At 47.1% G+C, this 20,527-nt stretch overlaps 1 protein-coding gene across 2 annotated transcripts in view; it reads left to right on the forward strand.

Moving 5' to 3' along the window:
- RFX7 (regulatory factor X7) overlaps window positions 1–20,527 on the forward strand; it is a 46,836-nt gene that overhangs the window by 17,930 nt on the left and 8,379 nt on the right. For both annotated transcript variants that reach the window (XM_083586173.1, XM_083586174.1), the window contains exons 2-8: window positions 3,587–3,620; window positions 8,775–8,857; window positions 9,399–9,521; window positions 16,229–16,345; window positions 16,878–16,962; window positions 17,999–18,206; window positions 19,791–20,086. In XM_083586173.1, the coding sequence (XP_083442299.1) occupies window positions 3,587–3,620; window positions 8,775–8,857; window positions 9,399–9,521; window positions 16,229–16,345; window positions 16,878–16,962; window positions 17,999–18,206; window positions 19,791–20,086 (946 nt within the window). The remainder of the gene's footprint in view (window positions 1–3,586; window positions 3,621–8,774; window positions 8,858–9,398; window positions 9,522–16,228; window positions 16,346–16,877; window positions 16,963–17,998; window positions 18,207–19,790; window positions 20,087–20,527) is intronic.

Raw genomic sequence — 20,527 nt, forward strand, 5'->3', positions numbered from 1 at the left:
CCCACTTATGTGGGGGTTACGTTTTGGCCCCTTGTGCACATAAGTGATATATGTTTAAGTGGGGTGCACCCCTCTGGACCTCCAGCTTGCAAGGAGACCCTCCCTGGAGCTCAAAGGGGAGGGTCTCCTCACAAGCTGGAGGTGCTGTGGGGCTTGGTTGAATCTCTCCCCCCCCCCCACTTCTGGGTTTCATGCGTAACCAAACCAAAAGCCTCCCCAAATCTCCTGCTCCTGACACCTCCGAAATGCCTTTTTGCCTGCCAACTTCTCAGCCTCATGAGACCAGCACTGACCCTCCTCACTGCCCCCTAAGCAACTCCCATCTTCCAGCATCCCTCCACTCAGGTGCCTCTGCTCCTGAAGCTACCCTCACAAAGCTTTCTCTGTCCACCCTGCGAGGCTCCCTCAGCTGGTACCTGCCACCAGGCCACTTCCGAGTCCCAATAGTGCTTCGTGTCCAGCAGGGCCACCACTAGGACCAAAACAAGGCCCAGCCAGGGCACCCGATTGAGGCTTGATGATTCAGCAGTAAACAGCGGGTTTTCCCAGGGAAAGCGGTGGGACAATACTAAAACCTCTAGGACCCATGACTAGAAATCACGGGACAAAGAGAAGTGTAGGTGAGCCCTGAGTCAGGCCATTTATCCATTTAGCTTTGTATTCACACTGACAGGCAGTAGTGGCTCTCTAGGGTTTCAGATGAGGAACATCCTCTGACATACCTACCTACCTACCTACCTACCTACCTACCTACCTACCTAGAGATGCCACGGAAGATTAAACCCAGTCATGGCCACTGCTCTCCCTTTCTGAAGTTCTCGCTCCTTGAAGGGGATAATCAAAGTTCTGTGGAGCGCCACTGAAGGTTTATTAGGGAATAGCAGGCATTAGAAAAGTTTCTGCTGCAGTTTCCTTTGCACCCCCGGCACAGTTCAGGACAGCATGGTATTGTCACATCCCTGAATCTGATATTGCAAGTGGAATTGATAAGAGGTGCATGGCAAGTTGGTGCCTGGATCACAGTAGCCCAGCCCCCCACAGCCTGGCAGCCCCCAGATGGCAGTGGTGGCTCAGTACATGTGGTTGGGGAAGGCTGTGGTCGCCTGATGAAAGAGCCCCCTCTCAAGCTGTGTGTGGATTGCATGTTCCTTGCTTGATTGCTCAGCTGCTGCCCCCTGTGTGTTGCTGAGTGCGTGGTGTGGAGGCCTTCTCTTGCCCCTTGGAGAATGACCCACATGCCAGCCGTGTGCCACCCCTATCCCCATGCTGGATCTTGCTGCCTTCTCTCCCCCACCCCCCAGCTGATGCATCTGTCCATGTGGTGATCCGATGCTTGCTCATCAGTAAAGGTCATGGCCGAGTCCCTGGGCAGAGTAGGGGCTCCGCTTCCTTCTCACCAGCTGCTCTGCTGCCCATGAGAGAAATAGGTTAGGCACCAAATGGACAGATGGATGGGCAGCTTTGAGACAGCAGACAGCTGGTTTAACCCACTGGGGGAACACGCCCCCCCCCTTTGGTCTCTCTGTGTTTGGGTGCTTGCTGTTTTCTCCCGAGCAGGAACAGCCATGCAACTTCCATGCAACTTTGCTCTGAAGAAGCAGGCAGACCTTCAGCAAGCAGTGTTGTCCAAGACAGTTCCTTCCTACACAGCAGCCTGGGCATGGAGGCTGCTTCTGTCTGTGGCACCCTTGACACATTTCCATTTAAAAAGCAAACTGGACAGGGGTGACTTGATAGAGTTTCATGAAATGTTTTTTTTTGGGGGGGGTTCCCCCCTCTGCCCCCTGCCTAGTGCTAGAACCCCCTGAGTCCACACAGTGAAATTAACCAGCAGCCAACTTGGGGTAGACTATACCGTATATAAAGAGCTTTGTTTAATTGTATGTGTAATATAAATTGTCCATATAAATAATTTATGGAATTACGGGATTAGGATGGTGAATTCACAGCAGGGTTGGTGGATGAATCATGGTTGTAAGGTAAGAACCGTCGACCGGTCTCTCTGGGAAATAGGGTGCAGGAGGCTTCAACTTGATCCAACAAAACATTTGATCCAGCAAAACACTTCTTGTGATTGAGGTGGGGAAAAGGATCTCCCCCCACCTGTGGTGTGTGGTGTGTTTTGGATCCCTGGAAATCAAACTCGGGATTGGAAGCAGCAGCCTGGTTTCATGAGGAAGTCGGCTGAGACTGACGGACTGAAGACCACCTAGATGTTGTATTAAAGGCCCAAAGCAGCCACTTCCCCAACATGGTGCCCTCCAGATGTTGGGGCCACAGCTCTTACCAATTAGCCAGCAAAGCCAATGGGCAGGATTGACGGTGGATGGTTGGGACCCAAAACATCGTGGAGGCTGAGGAAGGTGTACACAGGCAGAGGAGAAGGGACAATATTGTGTAATAAATCTGTACAGAAGGAGAGCCAGCCCACCCCACCCTCCCTGCTTTCCTGTCTGAATTCGAAGCTTTTAGGATTAAAGAGGCCAGAGATTTGACAGGAAAGTTGGGCTCTTGAGAGGCACGTTATCAGGTGGGAAAGAAGTGGCAAAGCAGGATGCCTTGACTTCCAGTGTGTTTCTGAGTCCAATTCAAGGCCTCATGTTACCGTTCAAAGCCCCAAATGACATAGGCCCCAAATATCGTAAAGGCCACCTCCTTCCTTACAGACTGTCTCAGGTGTTAAGAGGGGCCTGGTTGGTCGTACCGCCTCTCTCAGAAGTTTGGAGGGATGCCTGAGGGAGGGCATTCTCTTTGGCAGCCCCTAAGTTGTGGAGCTCCCCACAGAGATGCACCTGGATTCCTCACTATACGGGTGTTACACCTGTGTCACTTAAGCTGTGTGTTTTCAGGGCCCGCCCTATTCTTGTGCACGTAATATATTTTAACCATTTTTAATTCTGAATTTTCCATTGTTGTAACCTGCCCTGGGACCCGCTGGTGAAGGGCAGGGAATAAATTTAGGAATATTAATAGGAATAAGTAGGCATTGTGGCAAGGCTTCCCAAGGCGCAAGTGGGCTGCTCACAGACAGGCAATTTTGGAAAAATGGGGAGTGGGGGCAGAAAGCAAGCCTGTGGTAGAGAAACTTGGAAGCAGGAGGAAGGGTCTGTGCTGAGTGCCGAAGAGGACAGGCAATGACCGAGGAAGACTTGATATTATAGTCTGCCTTTTGAGCAGCAGAGCTTGGCTCTGAAAACCATATTGTGTAACTGTGTGTGGTTTGTAATGCAAGCCGACCAGCAAGCGCCAGGTTCCTGCAGCGGTTGTTGCTGCCACCTCCAGATGGGAAAACACGTGGATCCTATTTCTGAATAGTGGGGCTTCTCTGGTGCTGGGTTAACAGGTGTTCAGTACCTCCTGGCATTAGCTCTTAACATTTGCCAGGGAAAGAGTGGTGTTTGGTTGCGTCTATATCAGGAGCGGTTTTTCTGTTAAGTCTTGAGATGTCATGCAGATTGGTTGGCCGCTAAATGAGGTAAAATGCAGCATTTGGGTTCTTGCTTATTGACAAAGGTCTTTAAATAAACCTGCAGAAATAATGACGGTGAATATTAACTTTGTGTTTTCTTTTTCCTTCACTCTCCAGCAAAACTGTACAATCTAAGGTGGACTGCATTTTGGTAAGTAGCCTTGAAACCAAAGTTGCTTTCATAGTCACCTAGCCTCCTCTGCTTCCAAGTCTGTCATATGCTGCCAGCTTCTTTAAAATACCCCAGGCTGGGAAGCTTGAAATGGAAAGCTTTCTGTAGCTGACAGGGAGCAAAAGTACCCTCCTCTTGCAGAGTAGGCTTTTGTCTCATCACATGGAAAACAGACCCAGCAGTAAGCTAAAACTAGATCTTTTATTTAACAACACCAGCCCCTACTTGTTTTATAAGAAGCCAGGAAAAAAAGAGGTGAAAGAGAAACTGAAACTCACAACTCGATAAGGCCATTTTGCTTTCTGGGCCTAGAATCTTGGGAATTGTAATTAGTTAAAGGTGCTGAGAGGGACGTGGGTGGCGCTGTGGTCTAAACCACTGAGCCTCTTGGGCTTGCCGATCAGAAGGTCGGCGGTTCGAATCCCCGCGACGGGGTGAGCTTCCATTGCTTAGTCCCTGCTCCTGCCAACCTAGCAGTTCGAAAGCACGTCAAAAAGTGCAAATAGATAAATAGGTACCGCTCTGGCAGGAAGTCAGGGGTCCCTTTACCTTTTACCTTTAAGAGGTTCCAAAACTCTTTGCAGGACCCAACCAGCAACCAGCCAATTTTTTCTCCACCACAGAATGGGCAGGAGGTGCTTGGGCCTTAGTCTTTAGTGGCAGAATTGTGCTCTCTCTCTCTCTCTCTCTCTCTCTCTCTCTCTCTCTCTCTCTCTCCTGGTTTCTAGCAGTGGAAAGAGAGTAGAGAGCCTTCTCTGATTTGTATATATACATTGATAATGACCACAAATAAAGTTATTTTTTTGTCATCTGGTAACTCAAAGGTTTATCTGGGGCAAAACAAGCTGTGTGTGTGTGTTTGGTAGAACTCCCTCTTGCACTTTGATGTGCTTTTGAACAGCTCCTGCCAACCTAGCAGTTCGAAAGCACGTAAAAGTGCAAGTAGATAAGTAGGTACCGCTCTAGTGGGAAAGTAAACGGCGTTTCCATGCGCTGCTCTGGTTCGCCATAAGTGGCTTAGTCATGCTGGCCACACAACCCGGAAAAACTGTCTGCAGACAAACATCGGCTCCCTAGTCCTGTAAAGCGAGATGAGCGCCGCAACCCCAGAGTCGTCTGTGACTGGACTTAACTGTCAGGGGTCCTTTACCCTTTTTTTTTTAAGGGTGCTGAGAGTTTTTAGGAGACCCCAGTTCCCATCACAGTTTCAAGAATACTCCTGGGAAGATGGATTGACTGTTAAACCCATTATAACTCTTAACAACTCTAAGTGCACCCTTAGCAAACTGCACTTCCCAGAAGTCTTTGGGGGAAGCTATGATTATTTTTTTTTAGAAAAAAAGAAACTATTAATTTTCAGAATAAATGCAAAATACAAACAACATCAAACTTACTGATACAAAAGTAAAATAAAAAAATTGGAAGACTAGACTGGATAAGAGAGAAAGGAAGAAAATGGAAAATAATACCCTACGTTAATTTGTGTGATGCATCTTTTACAATCACAATCCAAGGCACGTAGAAAACACTTTATCCTAATCTTCTAAAATATATACTCTCCACAAACCTAATGGGGCCATTGTTCAGTCTCTGTGATATATATCAAATATATAGACTAAATAGTATAAAAATGATCTGATTTAGATTCTCTCCTAGTTACTTTTCTTTGATATGTAATAATAATAATAATAATAATAATAATAATAATAATAATAATTTTTTATTTATACCCCGCCCTCCCCAGCCAAGGCAGGGCTCAGAGCGGCTTACAAGCAATAATAAAAACAAGATGAATGATTACAACTTAAAAACAAAAATAAAATACAACATTAAAATAATGGAACATTAAAATATTAAAATGTAGCCTCATCGCAGGAGGAGAAGGAAAAGAAAAAAGAAAGAGAGGGAGGGAGGGAATCAAATTGGCTCCAAGCCAAAGGCCAGGCGGAACAACTCTGTCTTACAGGCCCTGCGGAAAGAAATCAGATCCTGCAGGGCCCTGGTCTCATGAGGCAGAGCGTTCCACCAGGCTGGAGCCAGTGTTGAAAAGGCCCTGGCTCTGGTTGAAGCCAATCTAACTTCCTTAGGGCCCGGGACCACTAGAGTGTTGTTATTTATGGACCTTGAGGCTCTCCGTGGGGCATACCAGGAGAGGCGGTCCCGTAGGTACGAGGGTCCTAGGCCGTGAAGGGCTTTAAAGGTCAAAAGCAGCACCTTAAATCTGACCCTGTACTCCACCGGGAGCCAGTGCAGCTTGAAAAGCACTGGGTGAATATGCTCCCATGGCAGAGACCCCGTGAGGAGCCTTGCTGCAGCATTCTGCACCCGCTGGAGTTTCTGGGACAGCTTCAAGGGCAGCCCTGCGTAGAGCGAATTACAGTAGTCAAGCCTGGAGATGACCGTCGCATGGATCAGTGTGGCCAGGTCGGGGCGGGAAAGGTAAGGGACCATCCCGCTCGCTGTTTGGGCTTCCCCTTTAGCCCCGTGCAGCCTCTCCTTGCCGGGAGACGCTGCGCAGGGCTTCTCCTGGCTTTCCTGGGAGGTGGTTGGATTCCCTCACCTCTCCCAAAAGCCCGCAGAAGCCGCGCAACCCCTTTAAAGAGATCACGGCTTCTCCTGGCTTTCCTGGGAGGTGGGGGGATTCCCTCACCTCTCGCAAAAGCCCGCAGAAGCCGCACAACCCCTTTAAAGAGATTGCAGCTTCTCCTGGCTTTTCTAGGAGGTGGGAGAAGGGACTGATGCGGCCAGTCAGTCCCTTCTCCCTCCTGTGGAAAAGCCTGCAAGAGCGCACGGAGCTTGTGTGCGGTTCTTGGGGGCTTTTCCCGCCTGCCTCCCCCCTGCATTCGCTCCATAGGACGCACAGACATTTTCCCTTGCTTTTTAGGAGGGAAAAAGTGCGTCCTATGGTGCGAAAAATACGGTAATCCCATCACCAGTCTTGCATAGGGGTCTGGACATGCAAAGGAAGTTCTATTGCACTTTGGGTGATGGGACTTCAGAGGTGTTTGCCTATGCTAATCTTATACCTGGGTCTTGCCCTGACATGTTTTGCCTATGGTAATCTTCGACCAAGGACTTGTCTGGACATGTTTGCCAAGGTTGAACTAGTGTAACCCCTGTCTACCCCTCCCTTTGGTGACACGTCAGTGATGTAAAGATGATGTATCAATGATGCTGTGCGAACTGTATTCTGGGATGTGGTGGGAAGTTTTAAAAGTCAATGTTGCCCCATGCTCTGGGTTCACTTGCTGCTGTTGAAACTGTTGCGCAACAATAAAGGATCTAAGCCTACTGACTGCTGTTTTGCTCCAAATTGCTTGTCTGGAATTTCCTACATTTACTGACCGCATGGACCCGCGGGGGACTGGTACCCCGAGGAGCTGGGCTGTTGAGTAGTCTCTCAACCCAGAATTTTCCTTAACAAGTACTACTACATTATTTATATGCCATCCATCTGACTGGGTCACCCCTGCCAATCTGGGCAGCTGCCAACAAATTAAATCACAGTCTAGCTCTCTCTAAATGCCTTGGCTTGCTCCATAGCTGCGCGCAACCCCTCCGGCAGGGAGAGGCTGCACGGGGCTATGGCTTCTTTAGCCCTGCGCAGCATCTCCCGGCAAGGAAGAGGAAGCCAAAACAGCGAGCGGGATCCATCCTGCTCGCTGCCTTGGCTTGTGCCTCTGGTAGGGAGAGGTTGTGCGCAGCCTGTACGCTGCTCTTTGGGGCTGGGGGGAGAAAAATTTTTTTTCCTTGATTTCCCCCCCTAAAAACTGGGTGCGCCCTATCGGTGCACCCTATGGTGCGAAAAATACGGTAGGTTTTCCTTGGCCAACAATCAGCTCAGCAATTGTCACTTCTGGTTACTTCCTGGAGTCCCTTTTTCAAGGGCAAAATAGCGTTGGAATGGAAGAAACTGGCAAAGGAGTTGATTTTATATTATTTTTAAAGCTAGGTAACTTCCCTGAGCTGTCAAGTTGAAAGGATACATTCAGGCATAATATTTGTAACATTTTACAACTTTAAAGATGTGCCCTCCCCCGTAATTTCCGTAACATAGTAGTAGTAGTAGTAGTAGTAGTAGTAGTAGTATATCCCAAACTCTACCCAACCAATAATCAACCAAGGGAAGTGAGCAAGATTTCCATTGACAGTCTATTGACATTCATGCCACCACTAGTAATAGAAATACCAGTTTCTTATGAGATACTGTGCCATTTGTATTGCTTTTTATCAAAAGCAAGGCCAAGACTGGATCTGGTGTTAGTGATTGATCTATGATTTGAGGGATAATGCTAAAAACCTTTATCCAAACACTATGTAAAACGTCACATTCCCACCACATATGAATATATGTTCCAATAGTATTACTGCCTCACCAGCATAGTGAAGAGATGTTTGTATTGATTTCTGAAAGCCATGCCGGAGTCCAATACCACCTAAGTATTGTTTTTAGAGTGGATTCTTGAATCCTAGAAGATAGTAGTTTTCAATGGAGCATTTACTCAAATTTGAACCTACTCATGTTCATCAATCTGAAATTTAAGGTCACCATCCTAGGATATCCTAAGTTGCTGGGAGGAGCCCATTGCCTAGCTTATTAGCAACTTGTAAATATTGGATACCAAACCTTTAAAATTCAGAGATATTTGAGCAACTAAGGATTCAAAAGTAGAGAAAGTAAACAATCCCCCTTACAAGGTAGAGATTTAGCATATGTAGTTATTTGAATTAACTGTGGTATATTTCCAATCTTTTCCTTTAGGGTAGACATGGAAGGATGACTATTAGGAATAATATACTTAATTCTATAAATTCCTGCTGCCTTCCATTCTTTATATTGTACATATTTATCTGTAAGGCAGAATGATGGGTGGTCCAGTACGGGAATTAAAGGGGATGTAGGCAGAGCTAAATGTGAACACCATCTCTTAAAGTGTTTAAAGTGGTATGATACCAATTTAAATGTATAGTGCAGATGGGGCCTAAAAGATTGAAGACACAAGAAATTTAGAGAAGAGTTCTGTATTGATTGCTGAAATTGAAACCATAGCAGTTTAGCTGTAATTACATTTTGTGCAAAAATATACACTCTTCGCTACTGACTGTGAACTCTGTTAAAAATTCTGTATTTAGCAAGAAGTTGAGAAGTTTACAGATCTACAGAAACTCTACCTCTACCTTCAGCTGCCTTCTGGTCCTAGCAATGGAGAGAAAAGGTATGTACATGTCAGAATAGTCATATAATTCACATTTGCTGCCTAATTTCCTGTTGTTTGGTGTGACAAACAGATATTTTGTTGAAAGGCTGCTGAGGAAGTTGGAAAGACAAAGAAGTCTGTACCTTGTGGCAGTCTGGCTGTGGCTCTGTCCCACTGCCCAGGACCAGACCTCATCATTGGGGTGGGGTTAGGGTAATAGGCATGATAGAAAAGTGGGGTGGGGGTACTGCCTTTGCTGACCAGCTCCCTCTCCTTGCTGTCCCTGCCATTGTGGGTGGTGATAACTTTTTGTTCATTAGATATTATCTTTCTCTTCCTTTGATATCTCAAAAGTACACCTATATTTGAGGTGTTGGCAGCAGGCAAAATTGCAGAAAGCAGATTGGTTAAGAATCCAGGTGATCTATTGAAATTGGAACCTCCATGGAAGCTGAGTCTGCCAGTCTGTCCTTTCTCTGCTTTGGATTCAGTACACATTGGATGGTAATATCGCAATAATAAAAGTCGTCCTAATTGACCCTCTTTTCTCCTGGCTCAGCGATCAGCTGTCTGTGTCATCCAGCCGCGCCCAGCAAATGCACGCCTTCTCCTGGATCCGTAACACCTTAGAGGAGCACCCGGAGACATCCCTCCCCAAGCAGGAGGTGTATGATGAGTACAAGTGAGTGTTTTCAAATGTATTGTGGGGAGGTGGGTTTACTTGTGCACTGGGAGAATATCAAGGAGGAGGGTGTCCCTGATTAAACAATGAAATACTTACTTGTACTGCAAACCAGAACGGCACTGCACAAAGCCGGGGAGGGGGAGCCCTCTTGAATAGTGGAGAGCAGGGGTCGGCAACGGTTTTTGAGGCCGAGCCGGTCCACTCCCTGACAGACCTATCGGTGGGCTGGAGTGTGCGCACCCGCGCCCGCTCGTGCGCTCAAGCTATTTCCAGTGCTCTTCCAGGTCGGAAGAGCGTATGCGCATGGGCGCTTCTCTGTCCCGTGTACACTATTTTTGGTGCTCTTACAACCTGGAAGTCGGTCCCCGCAGCGAGAAAAAAAATGGTGCTGCGAAAAAAGCATGGAATCCCAACACCGATCCACGGAACCCACTGCTGCCACACACTCACCTAAGCATCAACAGTGATGGGCAGAGCATGGCATGTGTGTGGCAGCAGCACCCTTCCCAGCTGTCTGAGACCACCACTTCACCTTTCTTCACGGGTGGGCTGGCCCTCCTGCTAGGTTCTATCTCACTAGGAGAGTTGCACGGGCTCAGCCAAACAATGGCAGAATTGCTCGTTCAGCTTTCAGGTTCAGTGTGCTGGCAAACATAGCCGAGCGTCTCTCCTCCCGTGGCTTTGTAAATTATTAATCCCCGTTGTACGGCCTATAAAAGTGATCCCTTGACCCACAAAGGCTGCATGGTAGATGGCCGAGGCAACAGCGCTGGTGTGTGTGTGAACCAAAGGGCAACAGTAAAAGCTATTTGAGTGCCGAAATGTACTAGATGGAAGTGGGGTGCTTGTCTGGGCACGGGAAGTGTTTCATGCCCTCTGCTTTATGCACAGCACAGTATTAGCTGGTCGTGTTTTCAGAATCATTTGCTGCTTCCCACATAAGGCGCTGGTTGTCACGCCCTAAGCTGTGCACAGCACTTCTGCACTTGCTAGTCCGGCATGAAATTCTTCCCCCTTTTAAAGGCAGCCCTGTGGGTTCTGCCGTGCCCTTTCCCTTCTGCTTGAAGGCTTTCCCAAGGAAACCCCCAGAGGGGGTCCCCATTACAGGTGTGTCTCAGATGTGGTCCTCAGCAGCTGAGGAAAGCTGCCTCTTGGATTCTCCCCTGGAAAGGTCACATCCGGGCTGTGTGGGCAGGCGGTGATGGGCGCTGCAGTATCCTGCCTCCACTGTTAACTTGAACTGCCACTCCTGCCTGTTTCCTGCTGCACTTCCAAAGAGAAGGGAGGACTTTTGGGGACAGGTTACAGCTTAGTAGTACAGTGCGGGCTTTGCAGGTGGAATGACCCAAGGAACTTGTTTGGCTCGGGATGATGGGAGCTGAAGTCCTGCAGCATGTTGGACCACAGATTCGCCACCCCTGGTTTGAAAGGTGCATACTGCTTTTCCAGAAAGTAGTCTAAAGCACTTTGGAGCTGATCGACTCAACATAGATGGCCCTCATTTTGATCCTGTGCCTGATCCCCTGGGGGTTTTTTTTTGGGTTTTTTGGTTGCTTAGCACTGGAGGGGCTGTAGCCGAATGAATGACAGAGCATATGCTTTGTGTGCTGAAGGTTGTAAGTTTGGTTCCCGGCACTCCCAGTTACCAGTGCTGGGAAATACCCTTTTCTGCCTTGGCAGGCAGCTCTTTGTGGCCTAGTCAGAGCATACCACTGACCAGGACTTTGGGGAATTAATAGCTGGACAGTACCATGTTGGCTACCCTGAGTTGGATAGGCCAGTGATTTGGGGACAGGCCAAAGCTATATGGAAAGATCAGTCTATGGTCTTAGTATATAATGTGCATTAGCAGTCTAAGACAATAGCCAGTTACATCTGGGCAGCATAGTATCCCCTTTCTAAAAAAGGATGTGTGTGAATGAGGAGGAGAACAGGCTTGTCCCTTTTTTTTGCTTGGTTTTAGCCAATTCCAGTCCTTCTTAATGCAGGAGCAGGCAGCTCCCTACCTGTGGGTCTTATGTACAGGTATTACACTAGAGTCTTTGGAATATGTACTGGCCAGAAATCAAAGATCACACGGGAAATGTTGAATTGTTTGTTCATCTGAAAACTTTTGTAGGCTGTCGGAGGAGCACCGTTTGGAAAACTTGTTTTGCTTCCTTGTCCAAATGTGGTGCAACATTTGTGAAAATTATACTTATAAAATATGGGGGGTGGGTGGGATCAGACCTGTTACTTAGGGACACTTACCCATTATATGCAAGCCTCTTTGAGATGAACAGAACCTCTCCAAACTGAGGCAATGGGCTGTGAAATTGCAAATGCAATTTAGTGTAAACAGGTGTAAAGTGATGCACATTGGTCATTAGAGGGGGGGGAATCTTCGTTTCACAGTTATGCTGCTGGGGTCACAGGAGGTGACTGACCAGGAACAAGACCTTGGGGTTGTAGAGGATAGCTTGATGAAGGTGCCGGTCCAGTGTTCAGCAGCTGTGAAAAAGTTGATCCAGGAAGGGAATAGACTTCCAGGACTTCTGGGGAGGAAGATGGCAGACTAGGCATCTCCTGCGAGATAATGATGTGGTGATTAAAGATAGCCAAGCCATAAGTCTTGGTTGTCACACTCTCTCTGGGAAGACAGAGAGAACGGAAAATAACATCTGATTCTCTGAAAAAGCAGCTTTCCATGCTGGGAGACTGAGAAGTTTTGAGGGACCCAACAGGGGTGAGTAACCTAGACCAGAGGAACTGCTCAAACACCTCATAGTAGTCCTGAGAGTGAGTCCTTAGGGCGTAAGGCCAGCAAAACCGCCATTTATTTTAATTACTTTTGAGACTGTTAGAAATTATAACTGAAGTGATGGTTGAAATTTGAGTCTGGAATGTGAACTGATTCCTGGCTTAAGAAGAGACAATCATTAAATAGCTGGATGCAAAACAGAAAGCATGTTTTAATTCTTTGTGTCTAAGAAAGATTCTAAACGGTTAAGGGGTGTTCCAACCGTTAGAACTCTTTATTTTATTTTATTTTTAACCTTTTGTCCCTCTGGTGAAAGTGCTGGCTGCAAAAGTTAAACTAGTTTATCTATGCCACTGTGGGAAAAGAATGTGGTCTGGAGACAAGGAAACTAAGATCTTAAGGCGGAGAGTGAATTGTTAATAAAACTAAGAACACTCAGTATGGCAGAAACACTGTTGGGCACCCCATTGACTGCTAGCATCGTGCAGCAACTACTATATGAGCAGTTAAAAGAAATCAGGGCTGAGATGGATGACATGGTGAAAGAAAATGGAACAGATAAATATGTGGCTAAAGAAGACACAGAACCTTTGATTAATAATACTAATAAAGGACTGTCAGAACAGGAGCGTGGAATGGTAGAGCTGAAGGCAGTAGATGATGAAATGGAAAGGACCTTCACACAGGTGACTGGAGCAGTGAAATAGTCATGTGGTGGAGTTACGATGTTGGAGGAGTGGAAAGAAACCATGGATGGAGAGATTAAGAAATATTCTGAACTGGCAGAGAAAACAGCTGAGAGGAAAAGGATTTTGTGTACAATTTGGAGTGAATTTAGAGGAAAATGCTACCAAGTCTCTAGTGACTTTCCTGGGAAAAGAATGGAAGAAGATTTTTTTTTCTAAACTAGGTTGGAAATCACAGCCAACAGAAAATGGAACCAGAAGATGTGGAACTAGGTGTGAATTAATGAATCTACAATTAGTAAATAACCATGGATTACTCTTTTAATATATGGCCACAGTGGGGAGTCTCCTGTGTGAATAAAGGAGGTGGATTAATAGTTTCTCAACATGGAGGAATTGTTGTTGAAGTTCTTGGAGGCAAAGTCGTAATGCTGGATTGGAGGAAGACTATTGTTGACGTTTATCAATAATAATATTAATTGGAGAAACCCTCAGACTTTTTGTTTGGAAGGAAAAATGAGTGAACTTGAGATGTCTGAGTCTGAAGACTGGGAAAATACTGCATAGCAGGAAGAGGAACAGCTGGATATCATCCTGGAGTGAATACTCTGAATAATCTTTATACATATAACTGACAGACGGAGAATCAGAAGCCCTTTTTATTCCTCTCTCTTTTCCTTTCTTTTATTTTTTCACTCTTTTCTTATCTTTATCTCCCTGTTCCTTTTTCTTCTTCTTCTTTTCTTCCCTTGCTTATGTTTATTTGTGTCTCCTACTCTGGTTCACTGAGGAGACTGTACGGAAGTGAAGGTGAGGACTGGCCGATGAAGGACCCTGTGTGAGAGGTAGGGAAGGGAAGATCTCCCAGAGCGGGAGGCTGAGAGAAGAATCCCCAGGTGAGAGCTGGGAAGGTCCACCCCCTTCTGTGGGAGACAAGAATTAAGTTCTACCTTTGAGAGAGGGCTTTGTATTTACTTTGGGATTTTTGCTTTTTGCTTTTTAAAATTTAGATTAGTTTGCTTTTTATTTCATTGTATGATGAAAACGTTTCCACAAAAATTTATGTGGAGAAACAACAACAACAACTGCCAGTATTGTTATGCCGTTATATGTATATGTGGTTGAGACCATACTGGAATGCTGTGTACTCTTCTGGTTGCCTCACCTCTGAAAGGATATTGCAGAGCTGAAAAAGGTTCAGAAAATGGCAACTAAAATAATTAAGGGGTTGGAGCAACTCCCTTGCAATGAATGGTGGCATTTGGGGTTTTTTAAATTTTGAGAAATGGTGACTAAGGAGAAACATGAGGTGAATAAATGATGTGCAGAGAATGGATAGGCCTCTCTCATAATGCTAAAGGTCGGGAACATCCAATGAAGCTGAATGTTAGGGCAGACAAAAGGAAGTACTTCTTCAAATAGTTTAACTTGTGGGATACAATCCTAGAGCCAATGTGGTGTAGTGGTTAAGAGCGGTAGTCTCATAATCTGGTGAACCAGGTTCGATTCCCCGCTCCTCCACATGCAGCTGCTGGGTGACCTTGGGCCAGTCACACTTCTCTGAAGTCTCTCAGCCCCACTCACCTCACAGAGTGTTTGTTGTGGGGGAGGAAGGGAAAGGAGAATGTGAGCCACTTTGAGACTCCTTAAAGGGCGTGAAAGGCGGGATATCAAATCCAAACTCTTCTTCTTCTTCCTATGAGGTGGCCACCAACTTGGCTGGTTTTTAAAAAGGATTAGACAGATCCATGGAGGGTAAGGCTGTTAACAGCTACGGCCCTAATGGCTGTGCTCTACCTCAGTGTGCCTTTGAAAACAAGCTGGTGATTGCAGATGAGGAGAGCCTTCTTGCCATGTTCAGGACCGCGGCATAGTGCATCATAGCAGACATGCGGTTGACTACTGCGGGAATGGAATGTGGGGCCAAATGGACCTTTTGGCCTGAGCCGGCTTAAGTTGTCACTAGACAATCTCATGGGGAAATTATCCTGGGGATGGGATGGGATCAAACTATAGCTCGATTCATGTGCTCCATAAAAACGGTTAGAGCTGGTAGCCTGGAGGCAGAGTTGGGCAACCAGGTGGCTAGGCCCAACCAAGTAGGCATGCGGGGGGAGACAGGGCAAGGCAGCAGCCTCTGTGACTGACGGGGAACCCTCAGCTAAGGCCCCTGTGGGGCTGTCCTGAGAGGGAGCCGCCGGGCTTTTCCAGGGCTGCTGACTCTGTTTCTTTGGTACTCCAGGAAAAGGCCAAAGCACCAGACATGTGCTGCTGTGCTGACCTAGATAATTTAATACTAATTATTTATTATTTCTACCGTTCCCGTCTGGCTGGGTTTCCCCAGCCACTCTGGGCGGCTTTCAACAGAACATTAAAAACAAGATAAAACTTCAAACATTAAAAACTTCCCTAAACAGGGCTGCCTTCAGATGTCTTCTAAAAGTTGGATAGTTGCTTATTGCCTTGACATCTGATGGGAGGGTGTTCCACAGGGCGGGTGCCATTACCGAGAAGGCCCTCTGCCTGGTTCCCTGTAACCTCACTTCTCGCAGTGAGGGAACCGCCAGAAGGCCCTTGGGGCTGGACCTCAGTCTCTGGGTAGAACAATGGGGGTGGAGATGCTCCTTCAGGTATACTGGGCCGAGGCCGTTTAGGGCTTTAAAGGACAGCACCAACACTTTGAATTGTGCTCAGAAACGTACTGGGAGCCAATGTAGGTCTTTCAAGACCAGTGTTATATGGTCTTGGCAGCCACTCCCAGTCACCAGTCTAGCTGCCACATTCTGGATTAGTTGCAGTTTCCGAGTCACCTTCAAAGGTAGCCCATGTAGAGCGCGTTGCAGTAGTCCAAGCAGGAGATAACTAGAGCATGCACCACTCTGGTGAGACAGTCCATGGGCAGGTCGGGTCTCAGCCTGCATACCAGATGGAGCTGGTAGACAGCTGCCCTGGACACAGAATTGACCTGCGCCTCCATGGACAGCTTTGAGTCCAAAATGACTCCCAGGCTGTGCACCTGCTCCTCCAGTGGCATAGTTACACCATTCAGGACCAGGGAGTCCCCCACCCACCCCCTGTCCCCCAAAAACAGTACTTCTGTCTTGTCAGGATTCAACCTCAATCTGTTAGCCGCCATCCATCCTCCAACCGCCTCCAGGCACTCACACAGGACCTTAACCGCCTTCACTGGTTCTGATTTAAAGGAGAGGTAGAGCTGGGTATCAGCCTTGCCCCAGTCCTGCTCTTATTCATTTCTACTTGCTTCCCTTTTGTTTCAGGAGCTATTGTGACAATCTTGGATACCATCCGTTAAGTGCTGCTGACTTTGGGAAGATCATGAAGAATGTCTTCCCCAACATGAAGGCTCGCCGTCTAGGCACAAGAGGAAAATCAAAATATCCTTTGTCGAAATGTTTTTGAAACCATTTCACTTAACTTTCCTGGAAATCAGGGTCAGCATCAAAGGGTGGCATTCCCCTGGAGATGTTCCTCCTCTTCACTGCGGCAGCCTGCTTGTTCACCTGTCCTTCACTCTTGCAAGGAAGCAACAGTGGCAGGGAGGAGCAGGAGAAAGAAGGCTGGCCATTTGCTCATTGACATTGTCTGGCAAGAGCAAGCAGACAATGGCAGTGGTGAGGCAAAGGTAGCTTTGGCCATGAGTAGGGGGAGCACAGGGGGGCAGTTTGCCTCACTAGAAGAGTGGGGGTCCATTGAAGGCCTGGAAGGAACAATAGAAAGACAGAGCTCCTCTCTTAACCCTTGATCATTTTTGGATCACACCTGCATTTTTGCTCTTAAATTCAGAAAGGACGTTCTGTTGACCAATCAGCTTTGTATCTATGTTAGGTCTGTGTAAGAAAGTTAATTTAATGCAAAGGGAAATACTGCAATTTTACAATTATTTACACCTTAATTTTTAAAAATCACGTATTGCTATAGTGGACTTCGGAAGAAAGCTTTTGTGCAGATGCCGACACTCCCCAACCTTGACTTCCACAAAACTGCCGATGGGGTAAAGTAGACACCTGAGCTGTTGGGCAGAATGATTAAGACCTTTTAGGTAGAACAAAAGGGCTTTAAGGAAAGCTGACAGCTTAGCGTTGCAGAATTAAAGATCACTGGGTTTGCTTTGCAGAAGTTGGAATGTTTAAAACTAAGGGATTTCATTATGCAGTAAATGGGAAGAAGGAGCAACTTCTTAAAACACAAGGTAAACCATAAAGTCAAAGACTCCTCTGACACTTGAGCTTGTTACATTTTGTGTACACATTGGGCGGGAAGAGCTTTCAGAAATATACTGCGTGTCACTTTGGAAAGCTTGGGGCCAGGTGCCTGCCACAAGACACAAAGAGCATGTTTTCACCATATATTTTTGCATCTGTCCAAATGCAGATGTGACCACCTCATGTCTGCAAGCAGTAGTGTGGGAAATGGCATTAAAAGAGGGGGCAGATTTTATCCATAACTTTTTTGGGGGGGGGAGCATCTTTGGGGGCCCTCCAGATGTTGCCACACTCCAGACTCCCATCACCACCATCCGTAACCATTGGCCATGTTGGCTGATGGGGACTGATTGAGACTAACAACATCTGGAAGTTCCCCGCAGGCATTCCATAAGTACTTTTTTGAAATGAGCAAACCTGTTTTCAGTTTCCTTTTGTTAAAATGGTTACTGAAGCTTAGATATATGTTTTATATCAGGTGTAGGAAATTTTGCAGAGCCGCCATGACAGTGTCTGAAATAATTTTAAAAGGCTAAATCAGAGTGGAAAACCCACTTCAGGTCCTTCAAGAACCCCAACATAATGCCAGAATTCTTTTACTTACCTTATTATGTTATGGAAGGGACACCATGGAGCATGTGGCAAAAATAGTGAGTCCTTTTCAAGGGAAGCAAAGCATCAGCAAACCCTCGCTTAGGCCTTCCTTAAGCAGCAGCTCAGTACTAGCCCCAATCTCCATGGCTAGATTGAAATGCTGTGTACTTTTCACGTACTATAGCAAAGCTGTTGCTGTTGCTCAGGCTCTCCTTTTTGTTTTTGTTTCAGCTGGAAGGGGCAGAGTCCTCTGGGCACCTGCAGAGTGCCGACGAAGAGGTGGTGTCAGCTGCCTGCCAGCTGGTCTGCCAGTGGGCCCAGAAAGTGCTGAGCCAGCCCTTCGATTCCGTCTTGGATCTGGCCCGCTACCTGGTCAAAAGCCACTACATAGGCACTAAATCAATGGCAGCTTTAACCGTGATGGCTGGTGCCCCGGCAGGTGAGGAGGTTTGGCTTAGTGCACCACTTGATGTGCTGTTCCTGGGAGGAGAAAAACTGTTGGCGTTTTCCATGTTATAAGGGTTGGAGGGTTCATATTCCCCTGCTATAAATATGAGCGTGGTGGGCCCATGCTGAAATCTCAACAGATTTCTCTTGGAAAGGCATTTTGGGACTTTTGGTTCATTCTTGTTGGCCTGTCAGTAATCCGGTTTGGGGAGAAGAGTTTTCTCTGCACTGGCTCCAAGGATTATTGCATGTTGTCTGTCTGTCTGTCTGTCTGTCTGTCTGTCTGTCTGTCTGTCTCTCTCTCTCTCTGTGTGTGTGTGTGTGTGTGTGAGTGTGTAGTTAGAGTTCCATTATCCTGTACACTGCTTAGAAATATTAAACATATTAGCGGTTTGCAAGTACTTCTTAAAGAAAGAAACTTTAACAAGGAGGCCACTTGGGACAAATTCCTTCCTATATTAAACTGAGGGTGTTACAGTCCCTGCAGTGGGATCCTGCTATTTCACCTGATAGGTGGGTTTTCTGTATGCAGGGTATTTTATTGTGAAATATTTCCCCACTGTATGACCAGAAGCAGTGCAGTCTGAGGAAGGCCTTTTCTCCTGAAAGTCCGTGTGCCACTTGGCATGCAAGCATCTCTTATCTGCCTGGGAAACATTAGGTCTCTTGTCTAGAGCTGCAGCAATGACTCAGTGGAGAGGGGGGGAAACAGGCCTAACTCTGCACCATGGAAAGACCCACCAGCTATCTGGTTGCAATACAGGAGGGCCTACAAACTCCTGCAGCAGGTGGACTTGACAATCGTTTAGTTGTTGTTATTTCCATTTTACAAAGGTGAGGGACTTCCATTCTCATTTCTGTATACAAGGAGGAGACTTGTGTCCCACAGAGATGAGGTCACTACCACCTCCTGCCAGGCATTTGAGGTGCTCTTAGGCAGCAGTGGGAAACTCCCAGCCTTCAGGCCCAGTTAGGCCTGGCACAGGTCCCAGCTTGGCTCATGAGGTGTTTCCCCACAAACCATGCCTATGTGATGTCATATGTGGGGCAGGTATGTCCAAGACTACAGAGGGATAACTGGAAGCTTAATGTGAGCTCCCAATTCAATACCATAGCCAAGGGATAAAGCATGGCCCTTTGAAGGCACACACCCTGCACCAGTCAGCTGATTAGTGCCAAATGCACGCCTTTAAAGGAGGTTACTGCAGCAGCTGACCAGCAGTCACAACGACCGCCTTTGAACTTGGACAATAGTTGTGGTTAAGCAGACTGTGTGGCTTTTGCAGTTGTGGTGTTGCTGATAAGCCTGGTGTTGTGCTCCTCCAGGTACCTGAGGGCACAACCCTCTCCTGTGCAAGTGAACCCGAACTGCGTCCGAAGAGCTCGGCCGAGGATTGTGTGGGCCGTCATTTCCCATGCTGGTGCCCCCTGCCATTTGGGACTACAATTCCCATCAGCCACAGCATCGTAAGACTGAGCTGGCTGGGGCTGATGGGAGTTCTGGTCCAACACAGCAGGAAGGCTGGTGCTCAAATGGCAGGCCTGCCTTACCCGCCCTCCTCCTCATCTTTTCCAGGAATCAAAGGGATCCCCCAGCCTTCGGCTTTTGTCCCAACCGCGGAGAGCAATTCCTTCCAGCCCCAGGTGAAGACTCTGTCCTCCCCAGTTGATGCAAAGCAGCAGCTGCAGCGGAAGATCCAGAAGAAGCAGCAGGAGCAGAAGCTGCAGTCGCCTTTGCCAGGAGAGTCCCCGGCCAAGAAGGTGGAGGGCACCACCAGCAATGGGGTCACCAGCCTTTCCAATGGGAGCCCAGCCATCTTGTCTCCTCAGCCCATTGGCATTGTCGTGGCTGCTGTTCCCAGCCCTATAACGGTAAGCTGTTGGTGTGGATCTTGGTAGACACAGTGGGCCCTAAACCTTTTGCTGACCTCCCCATGGGCTTCCAGGTGGGTAATAAATTGGGGTGGAGTTATCTTGGGTACTGTGTATGATGATTAGTAGAGGAAGACAGATGAATTCAAAGTTATTTTCTCTGGAGATTGATTTGGGGGGAATACATGGAAGGAATTGAACTGATTTGTAGCAGGGTTTTTTGGAAATTAAATGGGGTTAAACAAATGGAAGCAAAAGTGATTTAGGGTGATCCGAGGGTGGGGTGCAGATTTATTGTAGAACTTTTCTGGTGTGATTTGGATCAGGGTATTACCTGGCTTGGCCTTCTGTGACATTTAAAATCTAAGCGTGAATCTATAAATAATAAACTAGCATTTACGGATTTTATGCAGGTTTGCGCCTGTGGCCTTGTGCTTTCAT

The sequence above is a fragment of the Podarcis filfolensis genome (genome assembly GCF_964270895.1).
Source record: "Podarcis filfolensis genome assembly, chromosome: 14".
Taxonomy (NCBI): domain Eukaryota; kingdom Metazoa; phylum Chordata; class Lepidosauria; order Squamata; family Lacertidae; genus Podarcis; species Podarcis filfolensis.